General features: G+C 43.4%; 1 protein-coding gene across 1 annotated transcript; it reads left to right on the forward strand.

Annotated features, from left to right (window-relative positions):
• On the forward strand, window positions 1-384 carry LOC124690795. The gene has a single exon (XM_047224131.1). It carries the CDS (start codon window positions 1-3, stop codon window positions 382-384), a length of 384 nt encoding a protein of 127 aa, XP_047080087.1.
• The last annotated feature ends 18,069 nt before the right edge of the window (window positions 385-18,453 follow it).

Raw genomic sequence — 18,453 nt, forward strand, 5'->3', positions numbered from 1 at the left:
ATGGGAGATCTGCAGCGCACGGGCGGCGGTCCGCGGCGAGGCGCCGTGCAGTTCCGGATACCGCGACGGCCTCGGCCTGTCGTGGCTACAGGCGCGCCGCTGCTGCCGGGAGAGGCGCCAGGAGATCGCAAGAAGAAGAAGATGGTGGTGGCGCGGCTCGGTGGCGCGCGGAGGAGCCTCTTCGGGGCGGTCCGGCGGCTGCGGATGCGGTGGGTCGCGGCGGCGTACCGGCGGGCGCTGCGCCGGCTGAGCGCCTTCTACGCCAGGGCGCTCGATGACCTCCTGGAGGGCGCGGCGAGCGTCAGCACGATTCACGCCAAGGCTGGAGCCGACTGCTCCTTCGCCACCGCCTTCGCGCCCGTCGTACCGGTCGGTGGACGGTAGTGAAGCCCGTCTGGGCGCCAGCGCGGCGGTGCGCATGGAGTGGCAGCAGATCGACCGAGTCGTGTCGTTGCATGTATCATGTATGGTACTCGATCGTTTTTGCTACACGTGAGGAATCCAAGTGCTATATGTTCTTCTGCTTGTTGTAGAAATTGCATTTCTTCGATGGTGCCTTGTTCTTCCAAGTACGGTGTGTTACATAACCAGCTAGTATTTCACTCGCATCTACGTGTGATTACTTAATTTCTGAATATTTTTTGAGTGTTCTAATTTCTGAATATGAAGAGCACATACGATAAACTAAATGTGAAAAAAAAAGAATCGTAGTTCATTTTTTTCTGTAATACATCCTAAAAAGTGTATCATATTTCATAGTATAAGAAAACCCTACCTGCAAAAAAAAACAGTATAAGAAAACCCAAAAAGTGCAGTATAACTTCAAAGCAGGCTACACGACATAAACACAACGTCACAAGACTTACAACGCAACCCGCAACAACCAAACAAGGATAGCTCTCAATCTATCTTTTTATTCAAACAGAAAGCCGGGAACCTACGTTTCATTAACTAGATCGATGATATCCCGCGTGTTGTTGCGGCAATTGTAGAAGTTAAAATCGAGAGTAAGCTGAGAGGATCGGTAACATTAACTCACGATAAGAAACTTACAATGTATGTAATGGTAACAGACTCCATGTAAGTCTGCAAAACAACATCGAGTTGTCTGGAGGAGTACATAGAAGAAACAGGAGACTACAAAGCAGCTCTCCTCTGTATATGGACAAGGCATTTCTAAACCCAGAGGTGTAGATGCTTCTGGTTGAATAAAAAATTCATAAAACAACAAAAAATGTAAAAAATCTGATTTTTTTTTTTTGGAAATGAACATAAACAAGTGTTCTAACTGTACATAAAAAATCTCCGAAAAAAAACATATGTAGTGGTCTGTGCAAAAAAGACAAATCGAAGTGATGTAAGAAACAAATCTAGATGTTCCAAAGAGCACTGTATTTCTCTTTCTTGCACAGACCACTACATATGTATTTTCTTGGAGATTATTGGTTTGCAGTTAGAACAATTGCTCATGTTCATTTTTCACACTTTTCAGATTGTTTTGAATTTGTTTACTATTTTTTTGATTTTTTTTAAACTACGAGTATCTACACCCTAGTTCAGATCTGGTTTTTATCTGTATATTGCCTTATATACAATTTGGAGTATACATCGACAAACCTGATGCATACTTCCGGTTTCAGCTTTTGTTGATGATGCATCTTGGAGGCATTAGTTCTTTTCGTATCGGACATGCATCAATCTTTTATAATAAGAATAATAAACAATTCCAAAGGAAGTTCTGAAGAGTCAATTTCATTACTGTTTTAGAGCTACACTGTAAGAAAAAATAGTGTATTAATTATTTTATGGGAAGGGATTAAAATTATATGACATTAGTGTATCACATAACAGTGCCACACCGAAAAAGGGAGAGTTAATAACCGATGCCTAAATTATTGTTTGTTTTCCCTTGTTTTCAGTGAAACAGTTTGAGACAATTAAGTACATTAAGAAGCAACAATAATATAGGATACAAAAAACTGGGCTTGCAAATATGAAAAAACTAATACTTGGCTTGCGAAGTTGTATCCTTTATTTTCAGTAATCGAATTGGTAGCAGCAGCATCAGCAGCAAAATTCTCATAATTAATGTGTTCAAATGGTGAAAAATAGAGCACAATTATACTGCAACTTGAACGTTCTTTAGGATAAATTGAGTAACAACAGATCATCTTGGACCCTTCTAGCCTGCAGGCATCTAGACATGCGAATTGAACACACAAGTAAATGGATCCGAATAGTATTATATTCTGGGAGTTGATTAGAAAAAAAGCAAAGGAATAGATATATGAGAGGTTAATTTCTAACTGACAAATGTGAAAGTGGGCATTCCTCTAGCAAAATAGGATACTTGTTTCCTGCTATCTCTGTTTGGACTACCTGCAATTATATGTACTGAACGTACACAAGAGAATTTCAAACATTGTAATCCAAGTACAGAGGCATGTCATGAAGAAAGATGATATCGATACTCAACGAATGAACCGAACATCAGCTAAGAAAATTGAGCTTAAACCATATACAACAATGATTCTTGCCAACCTTTCTTAGGAAAATAATGTGTAGTAGACAACATGCAACATCTTTGATAAGAACCAACACACTTCACAATGATTAGACAATCAACAAACTTTATTTTATTTCATATTAATACTAGGGTTCATCCATATCCCCAACTACGATACCTAAGAAAAGGGGCACAAAACATCATATGAATGAATATGGATGTATAAATATGATACATGTATGACATCCACAATAGAGTTTAGATTCCAACGCGATGGATGTCGGGATCAGTGGTTAACACGGAGATGGTGATCGTGTTGATGTCGAGGCCTCCTTGTCCTAAGCCTTCTTCTTATGTTCCTTTAATTAATGGGGCAGTGGTGGTCATGATGGTCTATGGAGGTGGCACGGCTCCGCCTTGCGGAGATGTGATGGAGGTTGTTCTTTTGGTGGATCTTCCCTCTTTTATATAGGCCTGGGAGGGGCCTCCAATAGTCCCTCAACCAACCTTAGCACCTAAGAAAAGTTTAGGAACAAACGGGGACAAAATCCGTGGAGAAACATATTAGTTTCTAGAAGTTTCCGTGACCTAGAACCTGCGGTACGTGTGCACGGTATGGTCTTATGACTGTACTGGTGCCCTTAAGTATTCTATCACCTTTGCTATTTAATTCTTTATACGTACTTCGATTTAGGTGCTCTTCTACTCGTTGGATTCGTATCACCAAGTGATACAACACCATGGTCTATTACCGACTGTCTTTTACCGTCATTGTCGAGGTAAAAATGTATCTGGCACGGTCCATTCAGCATATCTTCGGGTGATATATTGATTGGCCGTTGGAACCTTGGCCTATTATTTTGTCTGCTGGAGCTTGGAGCGTCTCTGTGATCGCTACGCTGCCCACTTGGCTGGGACCATCATAGTCGGTGTATTGGCGAGCATATCGCCGTCTGTTTTGATTATTGTTCCTGTTACGATCTTCGTCGGGTGACCTGTTCCGTTTGTTATGCACGACATCTTCTCCATCTGCCCAGTGATTTGCTATATCCATAAGATCAGCGATTGTTCTCGGATTTGTCCGGCCCAAATCCTCGATTAGGTCTTTCCTTTGCACTCCTCCGACAAATGCGTCGATCGCTCTTTCGTCGGATACATTCTCCGTGGAATTCTTGATGATGTTCCACCGCTGTATGTACGCTCTCAATGACTCGCCATATTTCTGTCTGCACGCCCTTAGCTGCTCAATGGACGCAGGTTTCTTGCATGTGGAACGAAAAAATTTCACGAGCAAGTCTTCGAAAGTTTCCCAACTATCGATGGATCCCATTGGCAATTTCTTGATCCAGGATCTTGCGGCTCCGCTAAGATGGACTTGGACGCTTTGCATGGCTGTTGCCCTGGTTCCGCCCAACAGTTTCACTGTTTCCAGGTAATCAATCAGTCAATCTTCGGGATCTTGCAGACCGTCGAATTTTTTGTAACTGTCCGGCAGCTTGAAGCCAGATGAAACCTTCGTCCTACGTACTCGTCGAGTAAAGCAAGGAAGTCCGCACATATCCTCTTCCGCAACTTCTGGCGAATGCCGCCTAGATCTGTTCTCCCTTGCTCTGTCCACCCGATCTAGTGCCTCTGTATTTCTCGCCGCGTCTGTCCGTGGAGGATCTCGCGTCGCCGTGGTAGGTCGTGGGCTATTTCGCCTTGGAGCACTTTCGGGTTGTGGTGTGCTTGGACTCGCGAATGCTGCTCCCATGGCTCCTACTCCTGCCATGGCCATCTGGTACACTGGCTCTCTCGGGTCTCCTGCTGGAGGTCGTGATGCTAATATAAAGGCTTGTGTCGCCATGTACCCAGCTTCCGGTGTTTTGGGATGATATTCCCTCTTGTATTGATTGACATAAATGACATGTCTAGATTTTTGATCAGCTGCTCTCTTTCTTGCTCAGGTAGATGCGCTAGGCGAGATCTTCCTCTGTTATGTGCTGCTCTGTGGTTGGATTCCGAAGTTCCTGAATGTCGACTGAGCTCTGCTCTTCTTCGGCTTGATGCGGAAGCTGCGGCTCTCCTATTTTCAATCTCGGCTCTCTGTTTTTCGAGTTCTCGTCCAGCACGGGCGAGTTTGTATTGGTACGCTTGCAATTCTTCGGCTGTGGCAGTCGTATTCATCGGCTCTGTGCCATCCATGGCTCTGGCCGCTCTGTCCCAAGCTTCTTGCGGAAGTTGCACCATCCGGCGCGTTGCAGGCCCAACATACTTGGTGCCTAAACCTCGCATAAGGTCAGCGGGATCAATGTATGGATTTATCATATCATCGAAAGCCTCTAACGTCTCCACCTCTGGTCGACTTGTCTCTCCGATTACATAGACTTGATGATATCTTGGAGTCTGATTTTCTTCGGGGTCGGTGACACCGTCATATAGATCGGCGAGGATCTCCCGAACAGAAGTAGATATGTCGATGAAATCGAAGCTGTCGACGTTGTCTGAGTCGCTGCTTATATTTGAGTCCGCAGACGACCCGAAGGACGTACTGCCGAAGATCTTGACGAGTTTTCCGCTTGAAGCGGGCCTGATGAAGCTTGACGGCGAGATATCTTCTTCGCCTGACTCGAAGGATGATGATGATCCCGAGAAATCAGAATCGACCGCGAGCGATCCCGAAGAATCCGGTATCGCGAGATGGTGAGATCCCTCCTTTCCGACTCGGAAGTGGAACCTCCCGAACGTCATCTCCGTAGGCTCCTCCAGATACGCATATGCATCCACATGGGAGGGCGGGTGAGGAACAAAATCGACTAGACCAGTTTCGATCTGTTTACCTCTGTCCATCGCGTTGCTTGCCACCGAAGATGTTGTCGATGTGGCCAAAGATGTTAACGATGCCATCAAGATCGTCTCCTTGTCGCCTCTAATTCCCGCAGACGGCGCCAATTGAGAAGGTATTAACTTGTGAATGCCTATAAGTTGTAGACTTGGGTTTTCGTGGAAGTAGAGGGCAAGTAGATCTCGAAGGTTTCAGCCGAAAAGGTGCTCGACTGCTAAAAAGCTAGGGTTTGTTGACAATAAGATTGATCCTTTCTTTGTCACTCGGCTCCCCCTTATATAGGAGGCGGAGCCGAGGGTTTCGTATTACACAAGTTACAATAGTCGGGAGACTCTACGAGTTTGACCCGTAAGAATACAAACTTCCTTATTCCTAATTTATCTCTACTTGCCATAGTCGACTTTCTCATGGGCTTCAGGGCTTCATAATCTTCGGGTTATGGGCCTTCAGTAAACCCCGGGTACCATCTTCGGCAGGCCCATCCGGGATGGCTATGTCACTTGGTTCTTTATTATATTGTGCTGGAAAAATCGACTTCTTTCCCACTGAAATGGCTAAATCTCATGCTTGTAACACCACCATATTGCATCCCTTTGGCTCCTTTCCTCGTGCTTTGTTCATAAACATTCAGAACACCTACACACATCAAAGACAAGAAAAAAATGATAGAATAATACTAAAACTAATGTGTTCGTTTTGTCACATGACTACCTTTATAGGGGCATGTTCGTGACGAAGAGCACTGGTTTTATTATTTAGACGTGTTAAACCGTTTTTTGACTATTCAGGCCCACCCGTCAGGACTACGTGGCAGGTGAAAACCAAATTGCTAGTTTCATTTTGCAAATGTAACCTTAGAATATTTTTTGGGTCACACATAGATTCAATTCCCCACATACAAAATAAAAAATAGATATGAAGAAAATAAAAATCCGTCCACCGGCGCCGCCTCCTGCTCCGACTGAAACCTCGCTATCCGCCGTCACGCCGCCGCTGTGGTCGCTCAACTCCGGTCGCGCTTGCTGCTCCCCGACATCGTCTCCATCATCCCCGAGCACAGCGCAGCTCATCGGACCCGCTACAGTGGTGTCCTATCGTCCCCGTGCTGCAAATCGTTGACATCTCGAGCTCTCCCCACCATGGATGAGTTGGGAAAGCTCTAGCCGCCAAATCCATGTCCCGTCACGCCTTGGATTCCATATAATGGCCGTGGAGCGGCGGTACAGCCCGACCTCGATGGTCAGAGGTCAGAAGTCCCTCAAGGCGACGGCGCATAGCTGCAAGTACTCAAGCGCGGGTGGAGGGATGATACGTCTCAAACGTATCTATAATTTCTTATGTTCCATGCTACTTTTATGACAATACTTGAATGTTTTATACATACTTTTCAGCATTATTATACATTTTCCGGCACTAACCTATTAACAAGATGCCGAAGCGCCAGTTGCTGTTTTCTGCTGTTTTTGGTTTCAGAAAACCTAGTAAGGAAATATTCTCGGAATTGGACGAAATCAACGCTCAGGGTCCTATTTTTACACGAAGCTTCCAGAAGACCGAGGTGGAAAGGAAGTGGGGCCACGAGGCGTTGACACAACAGGGCGGCGCGGCCCAGGCCCTGGCCGTGCGGCCCTGCTGTGTGGGGCCCTCGTGTGGCCCCCTGTGTTGCCCTTCCGCCTACTTAAAGCCTTCGTCGCGAATACCCCTGTACCGAGAGCCACGATACGGAAAACCTTCCAGAGACGCCGCCGCCGCCAATCCCATCTCGGGGATTCAGGAGATCGCCTCCGGCACCCTGCCGGAGAGGGAAATCATCACCGGAGGGGCTCTACATCATCATGCCCGCCTCCGGATTGATGCGTGAGTAGTTCATCCTTGGACTATGGGTCCATAGCGGTAGCTAGATGGTTGTCTTCTCCGCTTGTGCTATCATTGTATAGATCTTGTGAGCTGCCTAACATGATCAAGATCATCTATTTGTAATGCTACATGTTGTGTTTGGTGAGATCCGATGAATCTAGAATACTATGTGAAGTTGATTATCAATCTATCATATATGTGTTGTTTATGTTCTTGCATGCTCTCCGTTGCTAGTAGAGGCTCTGGCCAAGTTGATACTTGTAACTCCAAGAGGGGGTATTTATGCTCGATAGTGGGTTCATGCCTCCATTGAATGCTGGGACGAGTGACGGAAAGTTCTAAGGTTGTGGATGTGCTCGTTGCTACTAGGGATAAAACATCGATGCTTTGTCTAAGGATATTTGTGTTGATTACATTACGCACCATACTTAATGCAATTATCCGTTGTTTACAACTTAATATCGGAGGGGTGCGGATGCTAACCCGAAGGTGGATTATTTAGGCATAGATGCATGCTGGATAGCGGTCTATGTACTTTGTCGTAATGCCCTGATTAAATCACATAGTAATCATCGTTGATATGTATTGAATCTTGATTTGTCAATTGCCCACCTGTAATTTGTTCACCCAGCATGCTAGTTATCATATTGGAGAGACACCACTAGTGAACTGTGGACCCCGGTCCATTCTTTTACATCTGAATACATTCTACTGCAATTATTGTTCTTTCTGTTCTTTGCAAACAAACACCATCTTCCACTCGATACGTTTAATCCTTTGTTTTCAGCAAGCCGGTGAGATTGACAACCTCACTGTTACGTTGGGGCAAAGTATCTTGATTGTGTTGTGCAGGTTCCACGTTGGCGCCGGTTTCACTGGTGTTGCGCCGCACTACACTCCTCCACCAACAACCTTCACGTGCTTCTTGGCTCCTACTGGTTCGATAACCTTGGTTTCTTTCTGAGGGAAAACTTGCCGCTGTGCGCATCATACCTTCCTCTTGGGGTTCCCCACGGACGTGTACATCTATGCGCATCAAGCAACTTTTTCTCGCGCCGTTGCCGGGGAGATCAAGACACGCTGCAAGGGGAGTCTCCACATCCAATCTATTTACTTTGTTTTTGTCTTGCTTTACTTTATTTTATTTACTGTCTTGTTTGCTTCATATTAAAAACACAAAAAAATTAGTTACTTTACTTTCTGTCTTATTTACTTGTTCTATATCAAAAACACAAAAAAATTAGTTACTTGCATTTACTTTATTTACCTTTTGTTTATTTCATCATGCTTCATCCTAAGTTTACTTTGAAAGATATACCGGTAGGTAGTGGGTCTATCATTGGAAAACATAATATAGAAGAATTTTTTACTCATGTTAGTAAGACTGAAGATTTTGAAGATAGATCCTTGGTAGAACTTGCTCCTGATTATGAAATTGCTACTGCCTCTTTAGTGCACATGTTGGAAGCTAGATTTGTTAATCTTAATCCAATGATGCAACATATGTTTCTTACACTGGGTGATATGGAAGAAGGAGAAAAGAAATATTTTATTCTAGAAATCCTTCTTAGAGAATTTGGTGATGTAGCTAGAGAAGCTAGGAAAGTCTTTATTCGATATAAGATGCTAGGCTTGTGTACCAATTTTGCTAGTATCCTTGAAAAAAGGGAAAAAGATAGGCTAAGATACACTAATAAATTCAATTATGAGGGAGAAATTAAAGCACCGATACCTAGTAAGCTCCTAGGGATGCATGAATCTTTAGAAAATAACTATGCTTGGCTTGTTCCTGAAAATTTGTTTGATGAGAATAGTAAGCCTAGGAGTAATGAAAGAGGAGTTACTTATATAGACCAGATACAATGCATTGTTGAGAAAACTCCCGATTCCTCGGGTAATGATATTGATGCCCCATCTCTTGATATTACTTGATTTGCACTTTCTGCGCCTAGCTGAAAGGCGTTAAAGAAAAGCACTTCTTGGGAGATAACCATGTTTCATTTTATTTACTGTATTGTTGAGTCCTGGAAGTTGTTTACTACTGTAGCAACCTCTCCTTATCATGTTTTTGTGCCAAGTAAAGTTTCTATGGTAAAGTTGATGCTAGATTTGGATTGCTGCGCAGAAACAGCATTGCTGTCTGTCACGAATTCGCACAGATCTCTCTGTAGAAGAGTCAAAAAAATCTGAAAATTTACGTGAGTGATCCTCATATATGTACGCAACTTTCATTAGTTTTGAGTTTTTCCGTTTGAGCAAGTTAAGTGCCCCTGCAAAATTAGTCTTTACGGACTGTTCTGTTTTTGACAGATTCTACCTTTTATTTCGCATTGCCGCTTTTGCTATGTTGAATAAGTTTCTTTGTTCCATTAACTTTCAGAAGCTTTGTGCAATGTCCAGAAGTGTTAAGAATGATTGTGTCACCTCTGAATATGTAAATTTTTAATTATGCACTAACCCTCTAATGTGTTTGCTTGAAGTTTGGTGTGGAGGAAGTTTTCAAGGGTCAAGAGAAGAGGATGATATACTATGATCAAGAAGAGTGAAAGGTCTAAGCTTGGGGATGCCCCGGTGGTTCATCCCTGCATATTTTAAGAAGACTCAAGCATCTAAGCTTTGGGATGCCCAAGGCATCCCCTTCTTCATCGATAACTTATCAGGTCACTTCTAGTGAAACTATATTTTTATTCCATCACATCTTATGTTCTTTACTTGGAGCGTCTGTTTGCTTTTATTTTTACTTTGATTTGAATAAAGTTGAATCCCACCATCCTTATATTGGAGATATTACGCTCTGCTTTTTCATATGGAACACTTGTGTTCTTAATTGTGCTTTAATGTTCATGGCGAAGGCTGAAATTGCTTCGTTAAATTGCTATTTGGTTGGAATCAGAAAATGCTGCATATGGTTTGGAATAACTTGACAATTGTTTGAGCTCTCATAGATCATGTTTAAGCTCTTGCATCATTTAGTTTAATCTATTAATGGAGAACTACCGTAGAGCTTGTTTAATTTGGTTTGCATGATTGGTCTCTCTAAGTCTAGATATTTTCGCGTAAAATGTTTGAACAACAAGGAAGACAGTGTAGAGCCTTATAATGCTTGCAATATGTTCTTGTGTAAGTTTTGTTGTACCTGTTCATACTTGTGTTTGCTTCAAACAACCTTGCTAGCCCAAACCTTGTACTGAGAGGAAATGCTTCTCGTGCATCCAAACACCTTGAGCCAAAACCCATGCCATTTGTGTCCACCATATCTACCTACTATGTGGTATTTTTCTGCCATTCCAAAGTAAATTACTTGAGTGCTACCTTTAAAATTTCATTCATTTATCTTTGCAATATATAGCTCATGGGACAAATAGCTTAAAAACTATTGTGGTGATGAATATGTAGATATGTGTCTTAGTTCTTATAAGTTGCTTGTTGAGCGGTAACCATGTTTCTGGGGACGCCATCAACTTTTTACCTTAGTTGGATATCATGTGAGATGCTATGCATGTTCGTCTTGTCTGAAGTAAGTGCGATTTCATGATCAAATGGTTTGAGTATGCATATGTTAGAGAAGAACATTGGGCAGCCAACTAAAGCCATGTATCATGGTGGAAGTTTCAGTTTGGACATACAACCTCAATCTCTTATGAGAATATTATTTGTTGATAAATGCTTAAGCATTAAAAGAGGAGTCCACTATCTGTTGTCTATGTTGTCCCGGTATGGATGTCTAAGTTGAGAATAATCAAAAGCGAGAAATCCAATGCGTGCTTTCTCCTTAGACCTTTGTACAGGCGGCATAGAGGTACCCCTTTGTGACACTTGGTTGAAACATATGTCATGTGATGATAATCCGTGTTATCCGAGCTGATTAGGACAAGGTGCGAGCACTATTAGTACTCTATGCATGAGACTTGCAACTTGTAGGAAGTATTATGCATAGCACATATGAATTATTACTAACGTTGACAAAATTGTTTCTATGTTTTCAAAACAAAAGCTCTAGTACAAAAATAGTAATCCATGCTTCCCTCTGCGAAGGGCCATTCTTTTACTTTATGTTGAGTCAGTCTACCCACTTCTTTCTATCTTAGAAGCAAACACTTGTGTTAACTGTGTGCATTGATTCTTACATGTTTACTTATTGCACTTGTTATATTACTCTATGTTGATAAATATCCATGAGATATATATGTTACAAGTTGAAAGCAATTGCTGAAACTTAATCATCCTTTGTGTTGTTTCAATGCATTCTACTTTGAATTTATTTCTTATGAGTTAGCTCTTATGCAAGTCTTGTTGATACTTGTTTGAAAGTACTATTCATGAAAAAAATTGCTATATGATTCATTTGTTTAGTCATTATCTTTGTTAGCAATCTTTTGTTTCAGATCACTCCATTCATCTCATATGCTTTACAATAATGTTGATCAAGATAATGTTGGTAGCATGTCACTTCAGAAATTATTTGTGTTATCGTTTACCTACTCGAGGACGAGTAGGAACTAAGCTTGGGGATGCTTGATACGTCTCAAACGTATCTATAATTTCTTATGTTCCATGCTACTTTTATGACAATACTTGAATGTTTTATACATACTTTACATCATTATTATACATTTTCCGGCACTAACCTATTAACAAGATGCCGAAGCGCCGATTGCTTGTTTTCGCTGTTTTTGGTTTCGAAATCCTAGTAAGGAAATATTCTCGAATTGGACGAAATCAACGCCCGTGGTCCTATTTTTACACAAAGCTTCCGAAGACCGAGGGAAAGGAAGTGGGGCCACGAGGCGCCGACACAACAGGCGGCGCGGCCCGGGCCCTGGCCGCGCGGCCCTGCTGTGTGGGGCCCTCGTGTGGCCCCCTGCGTTGCCCTTCCGCCTACTTAAAGCCTTCGTCGCGAATACCACTGCACCGAGAGCCACGATACGGAAAACCTTCCAGAGACTCCGCCGCCGCTAATCCCATCTCGGGGGATTCAGGAGATCGCCTCCGGCACCCTGCCGGAGAGGGGAATCATCACCGGAGGGGCTCTACATCATCATGCCCGCCTCCGGATTGATGCGTGAGTAGTTCATCCTTGGACTATGGGTCCATAGCGGTAGCTAGATGGTTGTCTTCTCCGCTTGTGCTATCATTGTATAGATCTTGTGAGCTGCCTAACATGATCAAAATCATCTATTTGTAATGCTACATGTTGTGTTTGGTGGGATCCGATGAATCTAGAATACTATGTTAAGTTGATTATCAATCTATCATATATGTGTTGTTTATGTTCTTGCATGCTCTCCGTTGCTAGTAGAGGCTCTGGCCAAGTTGATACTTGTAACTCCAAGAGGGGGTATTTATGCTCGATAGTGGGTTCATGCCTCCATTGAATCTGGGACAAGTGACGTAAAGTTCTAAGGTTGTGGATGTGCTGTTGCTACTAGGGATAAAACATCGATGCTTTGTCTAAGGATATTTTTGTTGATTACATTACGCACCATACTTAATGCAATTATCTCGTTGTTTAGAACTTAATACTCGGAGGGGTGCGGATGCTAACCCGAAGGTGGATTATTTAGGCATAGATGCATGCTGGATAGCGGTCTATGTACTTTGTCGTAATGCCCTGATTAAATCACATAGTAATCATCGTTGATATGTATTGAATCTTGATTTGTCAATTACCCACCTGTAATTTGTTCACCCAACATGCTAGTTATCTTATTGGAGAGACACCACTAGTGAACTGTGGACCCCGGTCCATTCTTTTACATCTGAATACATTCTACTGCAATTATTGTTCTTGCTGTTCTTTGCAAACAAACACCATCTTCCACTCGATATGTTTAATCCTTTGTTTTCAGCAAGCCGGTGAGATTGACAACCTCACTGTTACGTTGGGGCAAAGTATCTTGATTGTGTTGTGCAGGTTCCACGTTGGCGCCGGTTTCACTGGTGTTACGCCGCACTACACTCCTCCACCAACAACCCTCACGTGCTTCTTGGCTCCTACTGGTTCGATAACCTTGGTTTCTTTCTAAGGGAAAACTTGTCACTGTGCGCATCATACCTTTCTCTTGGGGTTCCCAACGGACGTGTACATCTACGCGCATCAAGGGACTCGGCAGCAACGGAGTTGCTGGGTATCCGGGGGAGCAAGCTTGGCCAGCGGCGAAGAAGCCAAGCCTGCAGGGGCGACCAGCTGTGGAGGACGTAGCGGGGGGTTGCCGGCGGCCTCGGTCGGCTCCTCCAAGATGGTTGCGGCTGGAATTTGGGTGGGGGCAGGGTTCGAGGGATTTGGGTGTGGGCGGCGGTTGAGGGGCAACACTGGCTGGATGGCCGGCCAGTGGCAAGGGCTCTTCTTCATCGCGCGGAGACGAATGAAGCCCACTGCTCATGGCCTAGGTCCGCATCCGTAGGACCTGATAGAGAGATTGGGACTTGATTGCTTTTGGAAAAGGTAGGTAGGGGTCTTCTGTAAAATTAGTAGAAACAAGTCATTTGTTTTTGCCATGTAGGACGTGACAATGGGTCCCAGCTGCCACAAAATGGATTAAGAAAGAAATCAGTGCTCTTCGGCACGAACATGCCCCAATAGCGATAGTCATGTGACAAAACAACATACTTGGTAGTTCCGTTTCAGTTGTGATAGTTTGTTTTGTAATTTTTTCCTTTAAAATGAAGCAATAGGTGTAATCATACATTTAGGACATAGTCAAATCTAGATACATGATCTAATGAGACAAAAAATTATATGTTTATGTAATAAAAAATATCGCTTTTTGGACTCATCAGTGACCAATCGGTAATCTAGGAGTTCCGTGTGGCGGCTTGCATGGCAACAATGTCATTCATGAGCGGTGGTACGGTTGGGAAAGGCCTTCTTAGTCGGTTGCCTCAGCGTGTCCGAGTTCCTCGTTGTTCTCTTCAATTACAATGAAGTTCGAGCTGCTATGTTTTTCGAGATTCTTCATTAATTTGAGCGACGTAGGATGACCTACAAAGGGCGGTCTGTTGTTGAATATCTTCTTTGGTGCAGGTCTTGCCCATCTCCTCTCTAGAGCTCATCATCAGTGTTGGACCTACCCATCTCTGCGTGACGAGTAACCTGCTTGGCATAGGACGTTGTGAGCTTCACGGTGTCTCTACGACGTGATCTTCTTGGTGGTAAGTCGGAGTCGCTGGAGAGTGATGCATGACGATGACGCTGGTAGCAAGCTCGACGCCGATCTTGCTTCGGCGGTGTGTCCCCAGCTTAGGTGGGTAACTAGGGTTCTATGTTTTCCCTCATGATAATCGTGTTCCACGACGGTTGGTAAGGGTGTTTGTACCAGTTTTTGGTCGGTTTTCCGCTAATAAACTGATTAAACTTTTTGTTCTTCTTGTTGATTTATGAAAATGACAATTATTTTCCCTCGTTTCAAAAAAGGCATTAACTGTTGTCCCGTTATAGGTCTCTGGCCAAGAACACTTAGATGCCGTCCACTGTAATTGTCAGACTAGCAGCCGATGGATTTGTCCAGAGTTATCGTCGAGGAATTGTTTGGACATCAACAGGGGCGCGTTTGGTTCACATTTCCGTGCAGCTAGGCCCCGAAACAACGCATGTTCTTAGTCAAGTGGAGCCCGACCCGTTGGAAACGGTGCAAAAGACGTAGTTCCCACTTTGTTTGGTATCCTGGGCTGAAATTTCTAGGCTGAGAAGAGATTTTGGGCTGGTTGTTTGGTTGTGGCTGCGTCATACATGCATATGAGACTGCCATGCGAGGGCCCAACAACCTGGCACTGAAAATCAAGGGAATATTCACGCGTTTTCGTTTGCAACGGGTCTGGTCCCGGAGAAACAGCCGATTCAGGCGTAGCTGTGGAGTCTGGCCCGAGACCCTTTTTGACTGTTTTAAGGTTCGTGCTGTGCAGGCAGTTTTGGGTCCTGTTGTTTGGTTGCCCATGAAAAAAAAATTTCTCAGCCCATGCAATTTACCAACTTCCATTCAAGCTACCAAATGGGTCCCAGGTTTCCCTCCAACTAGCAGCCCTGGGTGTAACCACGTACTCCAAATTTCAGTTTGCGATTGTGCGTATACGTGGCGACAATGGACGGCCGGTGAAATACGCACACCTTGCAGTATCCGTTGCAGTTCCGAATTCCTTTTCCTGCATGTCAGTGTCAAGCAGCTGGAAGTAGCTGGCATTAAACCAGAATTAATTAGTGCCATGCATTTTTCATGCATGCAGTTTTCTGGCACGGGAAAAGGTCGCGATCTGTCGATGTAAGGTCGGCTGCTAAATTCTTCTTCATTCCCTATTCCCTAACTTAGCACTGCCAAACACGTTAACTGATAGTACATCAGTCAAACCATTAAAACTTCTTTCTTCAACATGGACTTAATTACCAATTATGTACATCTCCAATGCTAACTTCCTTCGTATCAATTTATCATGCGGACACCTAGTTTGAGAAAAAAAGTGTAACAATAAATTTAGTCAAGAAATATGAAATTATATGTCACAGCCATGCTTCTCGCAATCTCGCTCCCTCTCTCCCCTAGAACCAACTGTTTGGAGTATAGCGAAGTGGTAAGGCATGGGTTTTTGGTACCAGCATGCAAAGGTTTGAATCCTTTTTGCTCTAGATTATAAACACCCGATTAGATTTGTCAAGAACGAGTTGTCAACTATTAAGAAAGCGACTCGGCATAAGAAAATTTATTCCCTAGGATGATCTTCAATACTAATCATTTATTATATTATGACAGTCTTTATCATTTCATAAATGCCTCTTTCTAGCCCATCATCTATACCAAATGTTCAATAACTAGTAGGAATCGAATAAGTTGCTGATTGACGGGGAAGTATTTGAAACGAAAGGAAGGGTGGTAATGTTTGTACCAGCTTGGCCTAAAGTTTCCCCCCTCATAAACATGTAATTTCAAGACCAGAAATCCTATTGTCAGCTACTCCTGTTTTCTTAAACCAGAACTATTATTTATCCACTAGGTGTATTAAGTAGGTGTATTAACGAAAAAAGGCTTCCCATCAAAGCTGAATGGATCAACAACCAAACCACCCATTTTATCAAAAAGGATACCTATTTTACTTTGCCATGATGAAATAATTGTATCATTGGATTCACATTTAAAAGACATTTCAAATGATACAATTTTTGTGACATATAATTTATATTTCATTGACCAAATTTTTTTTCTTAAAAACTACGTGTCGTCCTAACAAACCGTTACTGGGGGACTATTAACTATTTGCCAATAAAAAAATTATCGGTTGACAAAGCATAGTGTACCGGCCGAAGAAGATAACAAGAAAACAAGACACTACTAGGAAAAGGCCTAGCCGTAGAATGCTAGCAGTGGCGCTATTGCTATATAGCAGTGGGGCACCAAAAAGTGATCCACTGATAGGCTTGTTAGCAGTGGTGCACCTGGTGAGCAGTGCGCCACCATGATACGCGTAGATGCACACGTCCGTTGGGAACCCCAAGTGGGAGGTATGATGCGTATAGAAGCAAGTTTCCCTCAGTATGAAACCAAGGTTTAATCGAACCAGTAGGAGCCAAGAAGCACGTTGAAGGTTGATGGTGGCGAAATGTGATGCGGCGCAACAACAGGGATTCCGGCGCCAACGTGGAATTTGCACAACAAAACCAAAGTACTTTGCCCCAACGAAACAGTGAGGTTGTCAATCTCACCGGCTTGCTGTAACAAAGGATTAAGCGTATCGAGTGGAAGATGATTGTTTGCAAGAAAATAGTAAAACACAATTGCAGTAGATTGTATGCTATGTAAAGAATAGGACCGGGGTCCACAGTTCACTAGATGTGTCTCTCCCATAAGATAAAAGCATGTTGGGTAAACAAATTACAGTCGTGCAATTGACAAATAGAGAAGGGCATAACAATGCATGTACATGATATGATAAATATAGTGAGATTTAATTGGGCATTACGACAAAGTACATAGACCGCCATCCAACTGCATCTATGCCTAAAAAGTCCACCTTCAGGTTATCATCCGAACCCCATTCAGTATTAAGTTGCAAAGCAACAGTACAATTGCATTAAGTATGGTGTGTAATGTAATCGACAACTACATCCTTAGACATAGAATCAATGTTTTATCCCTAGTGGCAACAAGCACATCACAACCTTAGAACTTTCTCGTCACCGTCCCGGGTGTCAATGAAGGCATGAACCCACTATCGAGCATAAATACTCCCTCTTGGAGTTAAGAGTACAAACTTGGCCAGAGCCTCTACTAATAACGGAGAGCATGCAAGATCATAAACAACACATAAACAATAGATTGATAATCACCATAACATAGTATTCTCTATCCATCGGATCCCGACAAACACAACATATAGAATTACATATAGATGATCTTGATCATGTTAGGCAGCTCACAAGATCCAACAATGAAGCACAATTAGGAGAAGACGACCATCTAGCTACTGCTATGGACCCATAGTCCAGGGGTGAACTACTCACTCATCACTCTGGAGGTGATCATGGCGATGAAGAGTCCTCCGGGAGATGAATCCCCTCTCCGGCAGGGTGCCGGAGGCGATCTCCTGAATCCCCCGAGATGGGATTCGCGGCGGCGGCGTCTCTGGAAGGTTTTCCGTATCGTGGCTCTCGCATCGGGGTTTTCGCGACGGAGGCTTTAAGTAGGCGAAAGGGCAACGTGGGGGCCACACGAGGGCCCCACACCATAGGTCGGCGCGGCCGTGGCCCGGGCCGCGCCGCCCTATGGTGACGGCGCCTCGTGGCCCCACTTCCTTCCCTCTTCGGTCTTCCGGTAGCTCCGTGCAAAAATAGGACCCCGGGCGGTGATTTCGTCCAATTCCGAGAATATTTCCTTACTAGGATTTCGAAACCAAAAACAGCGTAAAACGAAGAATCGGCTCTTCGGCATCTTGTTAATAGGTTAGTTCCAGAAAATGCGTAAATACGACATATAATGTGCATAAAACATGTAGGTATCATCAATAAAGTAGCATAGAACATAAGAAATTATCGATACGTTGGAGACGTATCAGCATCCCCAAGCTTAGTTCTGCTCGTCCCGAGCAGGTAAAACGATAACAAAGATAATTTCTGAAGTGACATGCCATCATAATCTTGATCATACTATTTGTAAACATATGTAATGAATGCAGCGATCAAAACAAAGGTAATGACATGAGTAAACAAGTGAATCATATAGCAAAGACTTTTCATGAATAGTACTTCAAGACAAGCATCAATAAGTCTTGCATAAGAGTTAAC

Source organism: Lolium rigidum, chromosome 2 (assembly GCF_022539505.1).
Source record: "Lolium rigidum isolate FL_2022 chromosome 2, APGP_CSIRO_Lrig_0.1, whole genome shotgun sequence".
Lineage (NCBI taxonomy): Eukaryota > Viridiplantae > Streptophyta > Magnoliopsida > Poales > Poaceae > Lolium > Lolium rigidum.